This window comes from Corvus cornix, chromosome 5 (assembly GCF_000738735.6).
Source record: "Corvus cornix cornix isolate S_Up_H32 chromosome 5, ASM73873v5, whole genome shotgun sequence".
Taxonomy (NCBI): domain Eukaryota; kingdom Metazoa; phylum Chordata; class Aves; order Passeriformes; family Corvidae; genus Corvus; species Corvus cornix.
Window position 1 is genome coordinate 1,823,030 of NC_046335.1, and position 19,527 is coordinate 1,842,556.

General features: G+C 44.8%; 1 protein-coding gene across 1 annotated transcript in view; it reads right to left on the reverse strand.

Moving 5' to 3' along the window:
- The window catches only part of SOS2 (SOS Ras/Rho guanine nucleotide exchange factor 2), a 41,420-nt gene extending 22,715 nt beyond the window's left edge, over positions 1–18,705 (reverse strand). The window contains 6 exon segments of the mRNA XM_039552457.1: positions 1,024–1,167; positions 2,490–2,693; positions 3,383–3,547; positions 4,937–5,068; positions 7,484–7,609; positions 18,543–18,705. Of these exon segments, the coding sequence (XP_039408391.1) occupies positions 1,024–1,167; positions 2,490–2,693; positions 3,383–3,547; positions 4,937–5,068; positions 7,484–7,609; positions 18,543–18,629 (858 nt within the window). The 5' untranslated portion in view covers positions 18,630–18,705.
- Positions 18,706–19,527: the final 822 nt, after the last annotated feature.

Genomic DNA, 19,527 nt, shown 5'->3' on the forward strand with positions numbered 1-19,527 from the left:
ACTTGGTCAGCTGGACTTTCCTACATATGAATGGTTTGTTGAAGCAATGCCAAGAAAACTTTATCTTTATGGTCTCTTCCAAAGTGAGTGGCACCTGAGCTCAAAAATCACTATTTCTTACAGCCACAAAAATGTCATAATTTTCCAGGTGGTGCTGGGGTGTTCATGCAATCCTCAGATCATAAAAATGAAAGATACATAAAAATGAAATAGAAGTTTTATTGTTATTTTTTTAAGAAACATTCTAAAATAAAACCAAAAACTTGCCATTCACCATGTGGTTCACCTGATTTATTCTGTGTCAGCTCAGAACAACTCATTGGTTTCCTCTGTAATAGTGGTTTACATGATTGCTCTCATGTTTTAGGGCCAAAAACTGGGATTAATACACATTCCAAGGAAAAGCAGATTCCATTAAACCATGTCCAAAGACAGCAAAACCTCCATCCCTACCTTGGTCATCCACTCCAAGAGTTTTCTTTCCTGACAATAAAAATTATGTGGTGTATTCTGAATTGTCCTTTTGCCTCTCAGATCCTGATTTTTCCCTGTGCACCTCCCTGCTGAATTCCAGAGTCATTCTGCACCTCTTCTCTGAATTCTGACTAAACTGAGCTCTACCCCACTTCAGCTTTGGGACTCCCTTCTGTATTTCAGAATAGTTTTAATATGGAGTAGTTCAGAATTTTATAAAATTCCTTCTGGTATTTCAGTGCCCACTCAAAACAAACTGAAAGAATAATTAATAAACATTCCAGTATGAGCCACACCCAATCCCTGGGCAGTGTTTTCTCTTATTCCTACTCTTTAATATCCATTTTAGAGGTCAGTGGGTATCAACAGCACTTTTGCTACAATCCTGAGCCATAAACTGCTGGTTTGATACTTCAATCCTTCCTGGAGTCCCTGCTCTGTGGAGGCATTTCCCATTCCAGATGTCAAACAATATATTTGAATTAAAACCCCCTTTGGAGTGATTTAATATTAAAAAAAACCCCAAACCACCCCAATGAAACACCAAACCTCTGCAAGGTCCTCAAAGCAGCTGCCAGCCAGAGGGTGAGGGCTGCTTTCATCTGTCATTTCCACAGTGTCCTCAATCAATCCCAAAAGCTTCACTGTCAGCTCGTGGATGTCTGAAATGTTGCTGAATATCACATCAATGTCCTGCAAACACAAATCATGGCTGAGTCCTGGCTGGGATCATTTATTTGGAGCATGCAAATATCCGAGTGGGTTTTGTCTGAACCAGGAGGTAAACAGAGAGGAGCCAACAAAAAGCAAGGGAAAGTTAAACTCCGTGGTCTTCCCAGCCCTCCAGGCTTCCCTGAGCTCATCCAGCCTTGCCCAGTTCCCACAGCATCCTTCCCAGGAGCTGCTGTGCTCCCAGGACAGGCTGGGATCTGGACAGGCACTCCTGGCCTTCCCAGCTGTCACTGTTCCCTCTGCTCGTTCCTGTCCCACGGAACACAGCAGGAAGGAGGTGATTTACAGGAGGAATTTATGGCAGCTCCAAGCTCAGATCCTTTAAACCCCAGGTGCAACTAAAGCAGCTCCTGGGCTCCTTCAGCTGAGAACAGAGCAGGAATTGGCAGCTTCCTTCCCAAATTCTACTTGGAGAGTGTTCAAATCCACACACCCAACGAGGGAGCCCCTTCCAGTGTCCTGGATTCCCCCTCTGAACTCCCTGCTCAGAATTTTCTCTGGCCCAACCTCCCACTGACCTCCAGCCAGTGCCCAGACCATGGCAACCCTCTTGTGGGAACATGCAATCCTGGAATTTCCCATCCCCATCCCCAAAAGAATATTCCTTAGCTCCCAAACATTGTTCCCTTCTCCTCCCATCATCTTCCTTGGAATTCTGTCCCCACATCCGCACCATTCCATCAGCTCCTGAGGAACTTCCACACCCAGCTGGAATGAGAATGGCTCCTGCTGCCTCTTTTTAACCTGCTGGTATCACCTAAAAATCCCAGCTGAGGTTCTGCTGGCCTGTCCCCTTTTCCCTGTCCCACCAATCCTTCCTTACTCCTCCTGAGAACAGAATTTGCCACACAGACAATTTCAATCAAATATTTCAATCATTTATCAAACAGAGATTCCCCTCACAGTTAGAGAATCCACAGCCAAGGGCTGTTTTAATTGGAATTTCTACAGATAAGGGATAGCCTTTAAATGTCACTTCAAGCATTCACTGCACATGCAGGTAGATGATTTCATTTTTGTGTTAAGCAAAAATGAAACTATCACCTAAATGACCCAAAGAATCCAGCTATTGCTGGCATCTGACAGGGAATTGTGTCCATTGGGCTCCACTCCCATGCTATTAATGGCAATTCCCCCACTGGATTTCACACACAAAAAATGCTCATTATTCACTGACAGACAATAAATCAAATTTGATTTCACCTCCAGCACAGTTAATGCAAAAGGGATAAGTTCTGGCTGCTAATGGAGCAATTAGCATTGCCCATCAATAAAGGACTCACATGAGGTGTGAACAGTCTCCTGTTGGACAGAAAAGCTTCCCGAAATACTTTGATGATCAGGTTCAGCTCCCGCAGGTATTGCCTTTCTTCTGCAATCTCATTTCTCACCAGGTCGTAGTAGTTGAGCTCCCCAGAAGAAGAGGGCTCGTCCTCACACAGAGAAACCAACCCAATCTCATCCTGATCAAACATATCCATCAAAACCTGGCAAAGAAATCCAGAGAATTACACCCAGCCGGATTTTCACATTTGGCTCCAGCTCAGCTATTTCAGTGTGTTCAGAGAAATCCTTGGAGTTTTTAATACAATCCTTTCTGTGATCACTTTCACAAGGGAGTAATATTTCAACTTTGGCAGCAGGAGGCTGCAGCAGTTGCCAAAGCCATTTTCCCCCTTGGAAGTGAGTATGACCTAGAAAACAAGTTACAATTCATGCAGAATCAACTTGGAAAACAAGGCATCTTGCATAAGCCTTGGACAAAACCTCCTGCTGAAGATAAAACTGAACAAAAATGTTTCTCATTTTAATGGGCATGAAAACTAAAGGTCTTTTCTGTGTTATGAAGAAGAGCTGCCATGACAAAGTGACATCAGGAGGGCGTGACAACAGAGAAATGAAGGACAACATCATTTTCTGTCCTTACACTGCTTCTAAGAGCTCCTGCTGTTCCAAAACTTAGCCAGGCTTAACTTAAATTTCTGCTGTGACAGATCCACCACGAACAAGGAGAGAAGCTTTGCCTTTGACTTGACTTAACTTCAATTTTTGAGAGAAGCTTTGCCTTTGAGTAAAACCAGGCTCTCCCTCTGATTCTCCTTTAAATACACCTTCCAAATCAACTAAATTTAAAAAAAAATCACCTCTAAATACTGTTTTAATCCCAACTCTTTACCTTATCAGCACACATTGATACTTTAATGTCCTGCTGGGAGATTTCAAAGTGTCGGATATTGAAAACATAGTTTCCAGCCAGCTTTAAAATGTCAGCTGAGATGTATTCCAAGACAGCCACAATATAGAGAGACACATGGTAATCCACCTTGTAGCCCAGGACCTCCTGCAAAGTGAAAACAACAGAAAACAAATGGTATTTATTCCAGAAATTCATCTAGAATGACAATTAACACATTGAATTTTCGACTGAAATGGATCTTGTCTGTGGTGATCATTTACAGTAATGGGACACCCAGGGCTGAGGATATCAAAGGGAAATTGGAATATCTGCCTGGAAGGAGATGCTTGTAAATACCTGTGATATTCTGCAGTATTTTAAAAGAGGAAAAGCTACAGAACTTGAAATAATCCCTCCTCTAAAACTGACAGTCCTAAAAATAGAATTCCTTTAAGGAAGGCACTTCAGTGTACTTTAAATTTAAGTATACTTTAAATATACTTTAAATTTAAAGTACACTTCCTGTACTTTAATTTCCATTTTTGTCTGTGCTTATTGCAGGACTCTGGCCCTAATGTGGACTCTTGAGAACAGAGTAGGTTCCACTTTCACGGAATCATGGAATGGTTTGGGCTGGAAGGGACCTTAAAGATCCTCTCTTCCACCCCCTGCCATGCCAACTGAGCACTCTGCATCCTTGCACTACATAAAATAATGAAACTTTAATAATGAAAGTCTGAACAGAAAAAAACCAGCATGAATGTGGCACATTATCCTTGGGAACATGCTCCATGTTCTGCAGAGCTTGCACCACACAGCCCTTTACCTGTCAGTAAGTGCAGGTGAGTTTGTGCATCTGGTTAAGGCAGATGTGTTCTCAGTACGTGTTGGGGCATCCTCTAAAAATCAGATTCTGGGCCTTTTCTCACACTTCTAAACCAGATTTCACCAAAGAATACCAGTTTAGGAAGATCTTATTTAATGCTGTTTTCTCTCTTGACACCCCTTCCCTTCTCACCAACCCTCAGGAGATGAGATGTTGTATATGTGAACACAGCAAGGAGACCTGGAAAAGTGCTTTAATTTCTGCTTATGCTCCAATAAAGTGTTCTCAGCAGCTGGAAACACCTTTGCAGATCTCTTGACTTTTAAACCCAAGGCAGCAGTGACATTCAGCAGTGACTGAAAGGACACTGACACACATCTTGGTTGACAGTACACAAGGAACAGGATCTACTTGTTCCCTCTTCTTCTATTTTGGCTTCTGCAGCATTTTGAAACAAATAAAGGCATCAAAGCAGCTGCTGAAATAGGGAAGGTATTTGAGTTTTATTTATGTTAAAAATTAACTAATCATCTTTCAGAGTAATAGATTAACACACTGATGTCTTGAACATGATGAATTGAAGGATTTCCTTTTATTACACCTACAACAAATTCAGTTTTATGGTGACTCTTTACTCCCTCCGCCAAGAAGAGAAACTTCTTTAATTTCAAACAAATTAAAGAAATACATTAAAGGTTATGCTGGGGGGCAATAAAGGTGAGAGGTACCTTCAGTAAAGGATGGATTTTGTCCACAGGGAGCAGGAGGGGGTTCCTTCTTTTCCGTTTCTCGATGGCCGACTGAGCATCAGCAATCGCCCACTTGTCTATGGGGTGAGGAAACGTCTTCTGAACCCGCTCCTGCCCAAACAGAGAGTGCACTGAGACCAACCACAGCCACCAGAGAGGTTTAAATAAAATACAGCACAGCAAATTACTTCCCCTCTGGTACAGACAATTATCCTCCTCCTCAGTGTTTGCAACATATTTTCCTAATTGTTCTCTCCTTCCCCAACTCGGCTTCTCTCTTTTCAGCAATCTCCAACAACCTCCCTTCCCTGAGCACCAAGAACTCCTTCAAATCTCCTAAAATGCCTCTTCCTTTTTGTTCTTTACAAGAGCAGCAAGAAGTTTTCAGTCTCCACTTCTAGTGGAAGGTGTTCCTGCCACGGCAGGGAGTTGGACATGGATGGTCTTTAAGGTCCCTTCCAACCCAAACTATTCTGGGATTCTGTGAGACCAGGAGCCCAAAATATAAACACCATCAGGAAGTACTAAACAGTTTACAGGCTACAAAAAAAACCCCAAGTTGATATTGTTCCTATTTGAGAAAAGAGTGTAACTTGCCCTACATCAGATGAAGTTTGTGGCAGGAATAAAAAGCTGAAGGATGAGCTGGAAAAAAATGGGGAAATATTTGTGTCCCTTTGATTAAAAGATTTTTGCACGTTCCAAGATCTAACAGGAGGCCCAAGGTCTTCAGAGAGGCAAATTTTCTTCGAGGCAGCTTTTAAGTCTTTGCAGGTGGCCAATTAATGCCCAACTTTCTGATCAGCTGCCAGCTTAACACAGGGTGACATTCCCTCCTGAAGAGCAGCTGACAGTGCTGGGATGGTTCCCCCAAATGACCCTTCCTTGGGATCCTACCAGGAGATCATCCCAAAAATGGAGGTAAGGTGGCATTCAGCCATCCTTCAGCTTAGAATCATGGAATTCCAGACTGGTTTGGGTTGGAAGGGACCTTAAAGATCATCCAGTGCCAGCCCTGCCATGGGCAGGGACACCTTCCACTGTCCCAGGCTGCTCCAAGCCCCGTCCAGCCTGGCCTTGGACACTTCAGGGATCCAGGGGCAGCCACAGCTTCTCTGGGAATTCTCTTCCAGGGCCTCCCCACCCTCCCAGCCAGGAATTCCTTCCCAATATCCAACCTAACACAGGCCTTCTGCGCCCCAGCACTGCTTCCCACTGTTTTCTTTAGGAACAATTTGAAGGGCTGTTTCTATTTATAAAACATTTCTAATTTGAGATTTTTAGACCTTGATCCTGCAAATACTTGAGTACAACATCTTGAACAAACAGTTCCATTAGCTCCAGGCTGTTATGTAAATATCTGCATGATAAACTTCAGAGATCATAGCTCTCATGTTTTCCCTTAACAGCTAAAAACAGCTGAGGAGCAGATCCAATCTCAAGAGCTATGAAGGAACTATTAAATTCTGCTTTTATTTAGTGATACTATAATCTTTATGCATCAGTATTAAAAAAAATAAATCCTAATCCAAAATTAAAAATTAGTGTTGAATAAAGGGCATCTAATAAGAATCTAAAGCCCTCTGGGCAGTTATTTTGCCAATACATATTTTTTATACAGATATCTAATATATATTTACCTATAGATATAATTTTCTTTCATTTCCATGAGACACATCTATAATTTATATGAATAGATACATGTAATAATTTTGACACACATATAATTTTTATTTTTATATACATATATATAATTCTTTCCATTTCCACAACACACACAGAGAATCCCACACAAAGATTTCATTTTGGATCAGGCTGAAAATCCTGGACCTAAGATTGATGTAAAATTAATACTCTACAAAGCTCTGTCGGGTCACAGCCACATGGAAGCCACTTTCTCCCTCCAGACTCCATTAAACCCTCATTTTGGAATGATGACACAAAAGCTGACAGCTGCAATAATACAAGAGCCTCAGTGAGTCCAATAAAGTCCCAGGAACATCCAGCTCTATTCCCTCAGCTGCACAGTCCAGGCCTGACAACAGTAATCTTTCATTGCACTATTTAATTTTTTTTCTTGCATATTTATGTCAAAAAAGTAGGAAAAATTCTTAAATCCAATGTGCATTCGAGCAGCAGAAAATCCTTCGAAGCATTTTGCTTTTATAAAAATATTGCTGAAAGGAAAAATTCCCACAATTTCTCTTCTGAAGCACTGGGTAAGAAAATGAGTTCCCTATTAAATTTGCTTATAAAATCTAAATAGAACCAGAGTATCCCAGAATAGTTTGGGTTGGAAGGGACCTTAAGGCTCATCCAGTTCCATCCCTTCCATGGGATACCTTCCACTATCCCAGGTTGCTCCAAACCCCATCCAACCAGGCCTTGGACACTTCCAGGGATCCAGAGGCAGCCACAAAGTTGTGTTAAGAAGTTCTGGGCTTCCAACCTGCACTGCCCAAAATATCCTAATTAATTTCAGCGATTCCAGAGGCAAACCCTTGGTTTTCCAGCCTCCAGCCCTACCTCCACATCCTGCACAGTCCGGGGCTGGGCGATGCACAGTTTGTTCAGCAGCTGCAGGATCAGCTCCTCAATGTAGTAGAGGGAATCTTCCTTTGCCGACAGGTTGGGGTGAACCTGCTGCTGGACCTGGCCAAAGGAATTCAAAGAATTAGGATTTTTTAATGGAAAGCTGTGCCTAAAAACAAATCCCAGCAAAAGCAGGATAACTCTGGATTCCAGTGCTGCAAGTTCACACACTTTTAGTATTTCTCACAAGTTTTCCTATGGAGTTAAGGTGGTAATTCCTATTCCTGCCAAGCTGGCACCTCTGTGGAATGACAAACTCCATGTTTTGCCATTATGGTGGGAAGGACTTTCAAGCCAAGGCAGATTTCTGCCAACACTGGAGCGAAACAATCCCTGTGGGTAACTCTGAGTTACTCATCTCCTGAATGAGTAACTACAGTGACGTTACCAACCCTAATGAGTGACTGATGGAGTCACTACCTGTAGCAACAGCTCACCCTACCTGGGTGACTGAACAGAGGAGCAGCACGGACCCACCAGAGGAAAAGCAAGGAAAAGCTGACTTACACCTCTTTTCAAGGCAAGGCAGGATAACTCCTTTTATCTCATTTCATGAAGATTAATCCCAGCTTTGGTTTTCCAGGCTAAACTAGACCAGACAACCCAAAACAGGCAACCTCAGCATGTGCCTACACAAAAAGGGTTACAATTAACTCATCCTGGGTCAGCAGGGCTGTTTTGTAGTAAAAATCCCCCCAGTCAAACCACCCCACCTTAAAAAGAAAAAGAAAAGCAGTCAGGAGTTGGTCTCCATACTCAGTTTTCCCTGGCAGCCTCTCAATCAGGAAAGCGCTCACTAGATCTCAAACTATAGCCAAAAGATTCGTAAGGAATACAATCCAGGGAAATTCCCTCCTCTCCCCATACAAATTCCATGTAAATCACTTCAAAAAAGTCATCTGACATACTCACATTGGCACTCACAGGACAAACGGGATGGCAGTTTCTTGGGACAAGACAGAAATATCCTTGGGTTGAATTCTGATGAATTACAGGCACAGCCCCTCCCAAAGCCCATGGAGCAGTTCCCAAAACCGGGGGCACTCTGAAGGCTTCCTCCAAATTAAGGAGAATCCCAGAATGGTTTGGGTTGCAAGGGACCTTAGAGATCATCCAGTGCCACCCCTGCCATGGGCAGGGACACCTTCCACTATTCAAGGGTGCTCCAATCCCATCCAGCCTGGCCTTGGACACTTCAGGGATCCAGGGGCAGCCACAGCTTCTCTGGGAATTCTCTTCCAGGGCCTCCCCACCCTCCCAGCCAGGAATTCCTTCCCAGTATCCCACTGAACCCTGACCTCTGTGAGTTTGAATCCAGCTGCCCAGTCTTGTTACAAAGTTATTTTATAGCCCTGTAAATGTAATTTCTCTTTCTGTGCCTCAAAAACGAATCTCTGCTTTACACAGCTGATTCCCAGCTGCCATAGATACAAGATCCTGAAAGAAAGAAAGAATCCTCAAGAAAACCAAACCCACTCCTTGAAAACTCTTACTTAAGACAGCAGGTTTTCAACAATAGCCAGGGCATTTCGTGTTCTTCCTGAACATGAGAGTTTAATTCACAAAACAATGGAAAACCAGGAAGTGCCGAGTTAAGGTCCTGCCACGTGTCTCTCAGAGAGCACCACTACAGCAAGAGCAGGACCCAGCAAGGAAATCAGATGAAATTCTGTGTCCCTGCAGTGAACCCTTAATGATGCTCCAGAGAACTGACAAGAACAGAACAGTAAGAAGAGGAGGAAGATCAGGAGAAGATGGGAACTCCCATTCCCTGGGTCAAACTGCAGCCGTTCTCCTCCCTCCAATCATTTGTTTCAGACTTCACTGCACAAAAGTGACTTCATTTGTACCTGACTTCAGTTCCCAGGTCTAAACAGCTCATGCCATATTCTCCTAAACTTTCTTGGGAGCACAAGGATGTCCAGCACAGCTGAGGAGCAGCAGAGGAGCACAGAGCTCTCCTTAAACAGTGACAGGGAATCTCAGCTTCATATTAGGAACACAAACCATGGAATCCTGGAATTGCCTGGATTGGAAGGGATCTTAAACACCATCCTATTCCACCCCTGCCATGGGCAGGGACACCTTCCACTATCCCAAGGTGCTCCAAGCCCCTCCAACCTGGCCTTGGACACTTCCAGCGATCCAGGGGCAGCCACAGCTTCTCTGGGCACCCTGTGCCAGGGCCTCACCACCCTCACAGCCAGGAATTCCCAATTCCCAATATCCCATCCATCCCTGCCCTCTGGCACTGGGAAGCCATTCCCTGGGTCCTGTCCCTCCATCCTTTGTCCCCAGTCCCTCTCCAGCTCTCCTGGAGCCCCTTTAGGCCCTGCAAGGGGCTCTGAGGTTTCCCTGGAGCCTTCTCTTCTCCAGGCTGAACAAACCCGACATGCTCAGCCTTTCCTCACAACTGTTCCATCCCCCAAATCATCTCCGTGGCCCTCTCTAAGTCCTGGAGTCAATTTTCCTTTGAAAGGAGCAAAACCAACAACAAAGCCCAGCATCTCTTGGTTGAGACAACTCTCCCCAGAGGATTTAGAAGATCAGCTGCCACTTGAAATGAGTCTGCCTGCAGCATCCTGAAAGGTCCCAGAGGTGCTTCTGCACTCCCTGCCTTTCAGAGAAGTTATTCTGACATAAATGCTGAGAAGAAAAAACCAACTTTGTATCAAGGCAGTGTTTTTCAGAGCAAAACAAAAATACTTTAATAAAAGCTGTGCACCAGCTGATCAAATCAGATGCCACTGGATCAAGGAGAGACCACTTATTCTTTACAGTACTCCCTAAATCCTGACTGAGAGGACTGGAAAAGCAAGGAGAGACTGATAAAGCACTGAATATATGGAAAAAAGCAGGAGGAATTACTGGGAATGTTTCTTACAGAAGGGATATTCACTGATCTCAGGTTCACACTGAAATATCTGAGCACAATTATATAAACTGGCATGGAATAAACACATCAGAGCTACACAGGATGAATTTTGTCTGGTAATGGTTTCTTTTAAGGGTCAAAAGACCCTTTAAAAATCCACAAGTTGTTGCACTGATGAGGCAGAGCTCTGCTGCAAGAACATGAACAGAAGGGAGCACAGAAACCAGATTTTTTACTATTTTATCTCTGAAATAGCAGAGTGTCTAAAGTCCTTAAAGAGAGATTAGGATTAGCAGGACTAACTAATTTTTGCAGAGTCATTCACACTTGGTTTAGTCCACGCTGTTTCAAGGAACAGAAATTAAATAACACGTCCAAGAGTGGCATTTAAACTTGGCCTTAAGGCCTTTCTGGGGGACATAATTTTATTTTACATTGAAACTCCTAAACTGCTCCTTCTCTTGGCTCCTCAGCTTTTCCCTACTCTTCCACCACTCCAATGTTTATTTGATGAAAATCCTCAAAAACTTCTCCTCAAAATTCATTCTCAGTGAGATTTTATTAATCCTCCGAGCAAGGAGTCTGTTCAGAAAAGATGAGGATGAAAACTTTTCATGGAGATAAATGGTATTAAAACTAGAAACAAACTGATTTTTTTTTTTTTTTTTAACCAATATAACTGCAGGGTAAATTTTGAAACACAGGAATTCGGGATCTCAGACCAGAGTATAAAAGCAATGATCAAAGGGTTCCATTTGAAATGACAAAAAGCTGAGGGGAAAAAAAACAGAGTCAAAACTGCAAGGAACTTCTTTTTAGCTTGTTCTGAGGCTTTGGCTAAAATAGCTAAATATATTTTTACTTAATAGATGTATTTTGATAGTAAAAACACATCCAGAAAGCTCCAGTTGTTCCACAGTGAGCACATGAGCAAAACAAGAGATTTTTCATTAAAAAAAAAACCCCAAGAAGAGAAAATTCCCAAATCCATGACGTGCACATCGAGTCTGTAAGCGGCACATTCCACCACAAAAAATATGGATCCGTATTCCTGAAAGACTTGGCAAAAATATCCCAGTTTTCTACTCATATTCCAAACTACATTTTCAGAAAACAGAATTCCAGTATTACCTGAGATTTCAGAACACGAAGTTTCTCATTTAAATGTCTGTGTTTTAATTCCTTCTTATCTTTTCTCTCCTAAAGATAACCCTGACCATGAGAAACATAAAACATCTGCTCCAAAGGCATTTTTAATCCCTCATCTGGATGATGCTCCAGAGGAAGAAGGGAACCAAATGGAGCAACCTAAATGCATCTGCTGCTTTTACTCAGTGAAAGGGGACAGTGCTGGTATTCCCAATTTTCAAGCACAATTCTTTAGAAAGAACCACAAAGATTTAAATTGAAGAGAAATCCCCAATAAAAATGCACTGTCAACTTTTTAAAAATAACCACACGAATTTCTGATTTTATTTCCAGTACAGCAATTTCTGGCTGGCCTGTCTTTCTTAAATCAGACTAAAACATGCTGAGAGAGGAACAGCATGAAGCAGTCTCTTAAGTAAAAGAGAATTTTTATCTACATACAGCATTTGGAGTTTTTTACTGTAAAAAACTTGAAGCATGGTTAGCAAAGTAAAATTATCCCTAAACTGACTGTACAGAGGTATTAAAAAACCATCTTACACCACCACTTTGGTGCAAATGTAATTTTTTTCTCATCTTTAGCTATTTAAATAATTTTCTCCTACACTATATTCTAGTTGAGAGGAGGGTAAATTAAAGCAGGAATGATGGATCTGACTTTGAAACAGCATCAAAGACTGTCTTAAAATCTCCTGGGAAGGCTGCTTGGTGCCCACAGAAAAAACACATAAAGAATGACACAGATACACACAAATTCTTCTTTCTCCACTTAATTGTTGTTTCCTTTTATACAGAGTCAAGGAGAACCCAAAATGTGGGTTTGTTTACATGTACACAAACTATATATACATCTTAATCTTAAAAACTGACGGATAATTAAGTGTTTGGATTTTATCCATCCACATAAAATGCTTTGTTTAAATTGAGATAAACCCTGAGGGAGCCCAGCACAGCCTCTGCTCTGTGGTAGGGGAGGGAAACACCCCAGCCAGCGTGGAGGTGGCTGTGCCCTCATGTGAATGAATGCTGACAGCTCCCAGTTCTCCCAAAACTCTTCCACACAGAGCTGGGAGCTGCTCTGGGCTCTGAATTCAGCACTCATGGGCTCCCTCTCCCCACTGTTCACATCCCACCCTTCCCAAGGAGAACGGCTCAGTGAGGTAGATTGAATTATTCAGACCTGGAATTTGAATCCTGGAATGGTTTGGGTTGGAAGGGACATTAAAGCCCATCCTGTTCCACCCCTGCCATGGGCAGGGACACCTCCCACTGTCCCAGGCCTCTCCAAGCCCCAATGTCCAGCCTGGCCTTGGGCACTGCCAGGGATCCAGGGGCAGCCACAGCTGCTCTGGGAATTCTATTCCAGGGCCTCCCCACCCTCACAGGGAAGAATTCCTATAATGTGGAGACAGTGCAGACCCTCAGAGTAATTTCTCCATTAAACAGCTAGTCATTGAGATGACATTAAAATATCAGGGAGAATAGAGACCATGGATCCAGGAAAGCCACGTTTTCCACATGAGTAACCGTCCGGAACCACTCATGTGAAAGGCTGGCACAGAGGGAATCAGTGAGGTAATTAGAAAAGCAAATAACAGACTCCACAGCTCCTCTGGAAGATTAGATAAGGGCTGCACTGTGCAAAGAGAGAGGTGAAAACCCAGGGAGAGCAGGAGGAGGTGGGCAGGAGACACTTCAGGAGGTGAGGTGGCTCACAGGATAACACAGGTGAGGTGGGATGAGAAGATGGGAAAAGCACACACTGGGATTGGGGCTGGAGCCCAGTCCTGAGGGGGTAAAGGCACCACAATGAGGTGAATCACGGCAGCGAACGGCTCCGGTGGTTTTTAATTCCTGTGCCTGTTTTGCCAAGGCAAACACTAATTCCCATTTCCACTTGAACAACACAGGTAGGAAATGTTTCTCCTGCTTGAGCTGCCAAATGAAATCACAGCGTTCCTATTAAACACCTGGGACCTAAAATCCACCTTCGTCTCACACCAGTGGCTGCAAAAACTCTCCTGTTACCTTTTGCCAAGCACAGATTCCTGTGTCAGGAACTTTGTAAAAATGAAAAAAGGCATGAAATAATAGGATTTAAGTAAAAGGACCAGCCTCTCCTTTGTTTCCAAGCTGATGCATCCATAGAATCCCAGACTGGTTTGGGTTGGAAGGGATCTTAAAGCCAATCACATTCCAAATCCCTGCCATGGACAGGGACACCTTCCACTAGCCCAGATCACTCAAATTCATGTTTGCAGCAACTGCAAATCTGCAAAGGTCCAGACTTCTGAGCTCAAATAAAGATATTTATGAGAGGCTAAATGACCTAAGAGATTTCAAACCTAAATGTAACTATTATTTTAAAACTTTTTAATGAGCAACTTTCCTGTTGGAATTATCATGCATTAAATAATAATGAATGCTAATGAAATTAGAATGCTTTAAATAATAATCCATTATAATGAGGCTATAACACATTAAATAATTCTAACCCAAGGGGAGCCTGATCCTGCCATGGAAAACATGCATGGAATAAAGTTGGGACACCCCTGCAGCTCCTGACCTTAACCCCAACCCTGCAACCTCACACATCACACAGAGTAACTCCCACATGTTTTAAAATACAGAAGCACTGAACTAATGTAAACTTCAAAAAAAAGTCCTCAAAATGGTCTTTTATATCTGTCTACGCAACATTTGCTAAGAATAAACCCTTTAGTCATGCTCTAGAAATTTGATGAGTGGTCCAGAGCAATGGTGGAATTGTTTTAGAAAATGCAAATAGTGCCCAGTGCCAGGATTATCCCGACATGTGGTGCCTGCAGAGCCGTGGGGATTAACTGTTTGACAGGCTCTGTTTGTGCATCATGGAGAAAACCCAAAACAAGAATCCCTGGGAGATGCTTGTGAACTTTGTTTAGAAAAATCAAAGAGCAAAGCAACTGAACACACAGCTCTTGTTTACAGAAACACACTTTTAATTTGCCAGTGGATTTGCGAGAACACACACAAATGATAATCATGGAATCCTGGAATGGTTTGGGTTGGAAGGGAACTTAAAGATCATCCAGTTCCACCCCTGCCAAGGCAGGGACACCTTCCACTGTCCCAGGCTGCTCCAAGCCCCAATGTCCAACCTGGCCTTGGACACTGCCAGGGATCCAGGGGCAGCCACAGCTGCTCTGGGCACCCTGTGCCAGGGCCTCCCCACCCTCCCAGCCAGGAATTCCCAATTCCCAATATCCCATCTATCCCTGCCCTCTGGCAGTGGGAAGCCATTCCCTGTGTCCTGGCACAGGCCCTTGTAAAACGTAAGCTCAGGACACACAAGAATATCTTAAGGTAAATAAATCCATTATCTGCAAATCCAACAACACATTCCCCACTAACATCAAAAACACACGTTAATTCTATGGGGTCACCTGGTCTATTTTAAAAACCTGTTCCAAGTGCCCACAACAGAAGTTTATTCCAGGTAGCAATGGAAGGTATTTGGTACGAATGAAATTTTCAACTACAATTCCCCAAAACCCTTTATGCAACGCACACCCAGGATATTAAAACCGGCACCTCCAGCAGGCTGGAGGCAGTGAAACACTCAGCTGCTGCCTCTGAAATTCACACAGGACTGGAATCCCATTCTCAACCTGCAAAATAATTCACCTCTGGGGAGTTCCACCTGGAATTCGGCAAGGACAAGCTCTGGCACCGGATCTGTGCTAGGAAAGGTGGTCCCAAAACCAAAATGCAGCTTTAGAAAAGGGTTTCACAATTCAACATCTTTCCCTACAAAAGCCACGGGGCCAGAACAGCAGCAAACCAAGCAAAGCAAAACCAACCCAAATGTGGAGAAACGAAAAATGGGGAGAGCAAAACCTACCAGCACCACAGGAGAAATCCCACTCCCAAGGAAAGCCCCCAACAACAGCATTCCCCAAGCACCAGCACTCCTGGCACTGCCACGGTCACATCCACAGAGCCAAACCCACCCAGCACTGGAAACCCTCAGTGATTCCTGCTGGAACAGCTGCCTGAGTGTTCCCACAATTACTGAAATTGTGATTCCTTACTAACTCAAATCAGCTGCCAGGTTAAAAGCTTTTATCAGGCTCAGCCCCTGGATGTGTTTGAGGTGATTTACCAGCTCCAAACAGCAGCTCAAGTCACTAAACCTCAGTGACCACGTAAAAATATTGTTTTCTTCTGATTCATTTACTTTGAAAGGACTTTTATATCGAATTACCCTCACTCCTTACTTAGATTTCCAGCACAGCAGCAGAAGAAAATAAAGTGTTTTAGAGCAAGGATGTGCTTGTCCATCTCCCAGCTGGAAGAGAGGCAATACATGAAACTGCCTTAAATTTTCCAACTTGCAAGATTTCCCAGGTGCCAGTGCTAAGGATGGGGGCATACAAATATATAAATTCTGGTTTAAAGATATTTTACCATTTAGCTTTGGGTTTTTCCTAAAAAGACTCTCAGTAGCGTAAAATTTGGCACTCTCTACTAATCTTAAAGAGTATAAATGCACATAAAATATTGTTTAGAAGACAGATTTTCATCTTTTTTTCACATATTAAAGCACGAACTGATGTGGTTTACCATTTTTTTAAGTGTCTACTGCGTAGAATTAAAGTAAAGCAAGAGTTTAAAAGTGGTTTGACAAAAAGAAGTGACCTTAAACTTGCTGAGTGCATAATGAAGAGACTGGAGCTCTTCAGAGCATGTTCTGGACTTAAAATCCAAGCAGCAAGGAAATATTCTTTATTGTTAGTGAACTGCACGGGCTCCTTATCCAGCTCCACATCTTTGTGTATTTTAGAATTAAATATTTTTCACACTTTAACATGCACTAGGAAAACCAAAACCTTTCCTCTTTTTCTGCTACCAGCTTCTCTTTCCTTCAAGCAGTGCTCATTAAAAAGAAATGTTTTCAGGAATGGGAAATAACATCCAGGACATTAAAAAAAACAGGTTAAAAGATAAAAGAACCCCTCTATTCCAGGTGTTTAACTAAGAAATTACTAAACTTTCTGTAAGGTTTTCATCACAAAGCAACCTGCTTGGAAAGATCTCAGCTGGCCAACAAGTAGATTTTTAAACCTCTTCAGGACAAAATCACAGACCGTCTGAAAACAGCAGTGATGATGTTTAATAAATTGGGAAATTAACAGAAAATTTGAGGCTTTCACACTTTGGATTTGGTTCTTCAGCTCTCCTAGAAGCAGTGGTATAGTTCTCTCAGAAAATCTCATTATCCAAGTGATAAAATGTTCTGGTTTAAACATCTCCTTATATGAAAGAGTATCTTTTAAAGAATGTATTAAAACTGAGAGTGCTTCCCTACGACTGCCAGAACTGACAATGATACAATTTTGGGTTGACTCACTGATACTGTGTGTTCACACAAGAAATGCACATTACAGCCCGATTGCTTCATGCTCCAGGGTGGGTCCTGCAGACAAGGAACTTTCCCAGGGAGAAAAAACCTGGCTATAAGCAAATACACATTTTTATAGCCAGTCGTTGGCATCACAATTGCCTTTCCTCTGCTTTAGAAAGTTGAATTCCTGCTCTTTTCACCAAAACCAAATGCACAAATAGAAAGAATGGTAAGAGCAGCATGAATCCACCAACTTTTGCAGCATTTGTATCTTAGGATGATGAAAACACCTTTAAATTTTAAGGAAATCCTTTTGCAGCTTTACCTCACGTTTGGGTAGATGCTGGTTGGTGTTAAGGGGCTGCTTTCAGTCAGATTCCAGAGAGATCAGGGAAAGAACAGCCTGGCATTCTCTAAGACACTGGAGAGCAGCTACTACAAGGAGGAGATTTTAGAGGAAAGAGCAGAAAGTCCAGGATTCTTCAGACAGGCAATTAGTGGTTTCTATGCCAGCCACAAGACTACTTAGACAGGGACCCAAAACAAATGCAAATCTTTTATTCTGTTAAAAAAAATAACGGAGAATCATTATCCAACAGCATCACTACATCTATTCTTAGAAGAAAGAGACAAACCACTCAGCACTGCCTAAAGTACTCGTACCCCAGTCCTGCCCAGCAGCAGAGATCCAAATCAGCAGGTATTTATGGGCAGAACTGTGGAATACTCCTCAACCTTTGCAAACAACACAGAGCAGGACACTGCTCCCTCCAGCCTCAATTTAACCCAGTCCCTCCGCTACTGGGGGTGTCCTGTGGAAGGGGGGGTGGGCTGGGAGCTTCCCTGCTGTGCAAACACATCCTAAAAATACGGATTCCTCTCCTGCGTGGTTTCCCACAAGGTTTCTCTCATTTGTGCAGCGGGCAGATGTGTCACAGGGTGGCTTTTCCCTGCACCACAGGTGTCTGCTCTCACAGGTGTCACCTGAGTGTCAGAAACACCTCAGGTGAGTGCTCAGTGAAGGAATCTGGTTCGGGAAAGAGCCTGGAAACGCTGTCAGGAGAAATGCCGTGGGGAGGGGATGAAGGAGGGGATGAAGGAAGGGATGAAGGATGCCAATCCCCTGCACATCAGCAACGTTATCAGGGGGCCCAGAGCAGCTGTGGCTGCCCCTGGATCCCTGGAAGTGCCCAAGGCCAGGCTGGACATTGGGGCTTGGAGCAGCCTGGGACAGTGGGAGGTGTCCCTGCCCATGGCAGGAGCTGGAACTGGATGGGATTGAAGATCCCTTCCAACCCAAACCAGTCCGGGATATCAGTCCCTGGAAGCAAGAGCCCCGATTAAAGCGGAGAGCGAACTTCAGCGAGCGCAGATGACGGAGAAGCAGCGCCCGCCGGGTCCCTCATCACCTGCAGCATCCCCACACGAAGCGGCACCGGCCGTCCCTGAGGGAGGCGCGGGGGGCTCCGGGGCCCTTCCAGCGCTGCCCGCGGGCAGGGCGGGGGCCCGGGCTCCACCTGCCCGGAGCGCCGGGACGCGGAGCAGGGTGCGAGCAGGTGCCGCCGCTCGCCGCCGGGACTGACCTTGCGCAGGGCGGGCACGAAGAGGCCGCGCCATTTCGGGCCGTTCTCCTCGCCCAGGAACTCGTAGGGCTGCGGCGGCGGCTGCATGGCGGCCGCTCCGCATCGGGGCCAGGCCGCCGCGGTGTCGCTGCTCACCCGCCCGGCCGGGCCGCCATGGCTCGGCGGGGGCCGCTCGGGGCTCGGCGGGGCCGCTCGGGGCCGCTCGGGGCGCGGGGAGGCGCCAGGCGGGGGTCGGGACGGGCCGGGCCCCGCTCGCTGCGGCCCCGCTGCCGCCGCCGCCCGCGGCCGCCGCCCTGCGCGCCTGCGCCGCCCGCCCCGCGCGCCCCCTGCGGGCAGCGCCCGGAACTGCGGGAGCCGAGCGGGGACGGAGCTGCCGGCACGGAGCCTCGCCCGGCCCGGGGGAGATTGGCCTGCCTGGAGGGTGCTTCCCTGCCTGGAGGGTGCTTCCCTGCCTGGAGGGTGCTTCCCTGCCTAATTGGTGGATGTTTCCCTACCTGGAAGCAGTTTTTCTGAAGGCTTTCTCTCCCTACCTGCAGGCAGCTTCCATCCCTGCCCAGGGGCTGTGCCTCTCCCTTCCTAGGAGGATGTTCCGCTCCCTACCTGGAGAATGTTATTCTCCCTGCCTGGATGCTATTTCCCTACCTGTAAGCTGTTTTCTTCCCTACGTGGCCACTCTGCCTCTCTCTGCCTGGATGATGTTGTTCTTATTCCTACCTGGAGGCAGTTTTCCTCCCTAGCTGGAGGATGTGCCTCTCCCTACCTGAAGGTTATTTCCCTACCTGGAGGCCTCCTAGAGACCTGTGCCTCTTCCTGCCTGGGGGCTGTTCCCATCCTTATCTGAATTTTCTTCTGCTCCCTACTTGGAGGCAGTTTTCCTCCCTGTTTGGAGGCTGTTTCCTTACCTGGAAGGAGTTTCTCTCCCTACTTGGAGGCTGTTTTCCTACCTGTAGACTGTTCTTCCTACCTGGAGGCAGTTTTGCTCACA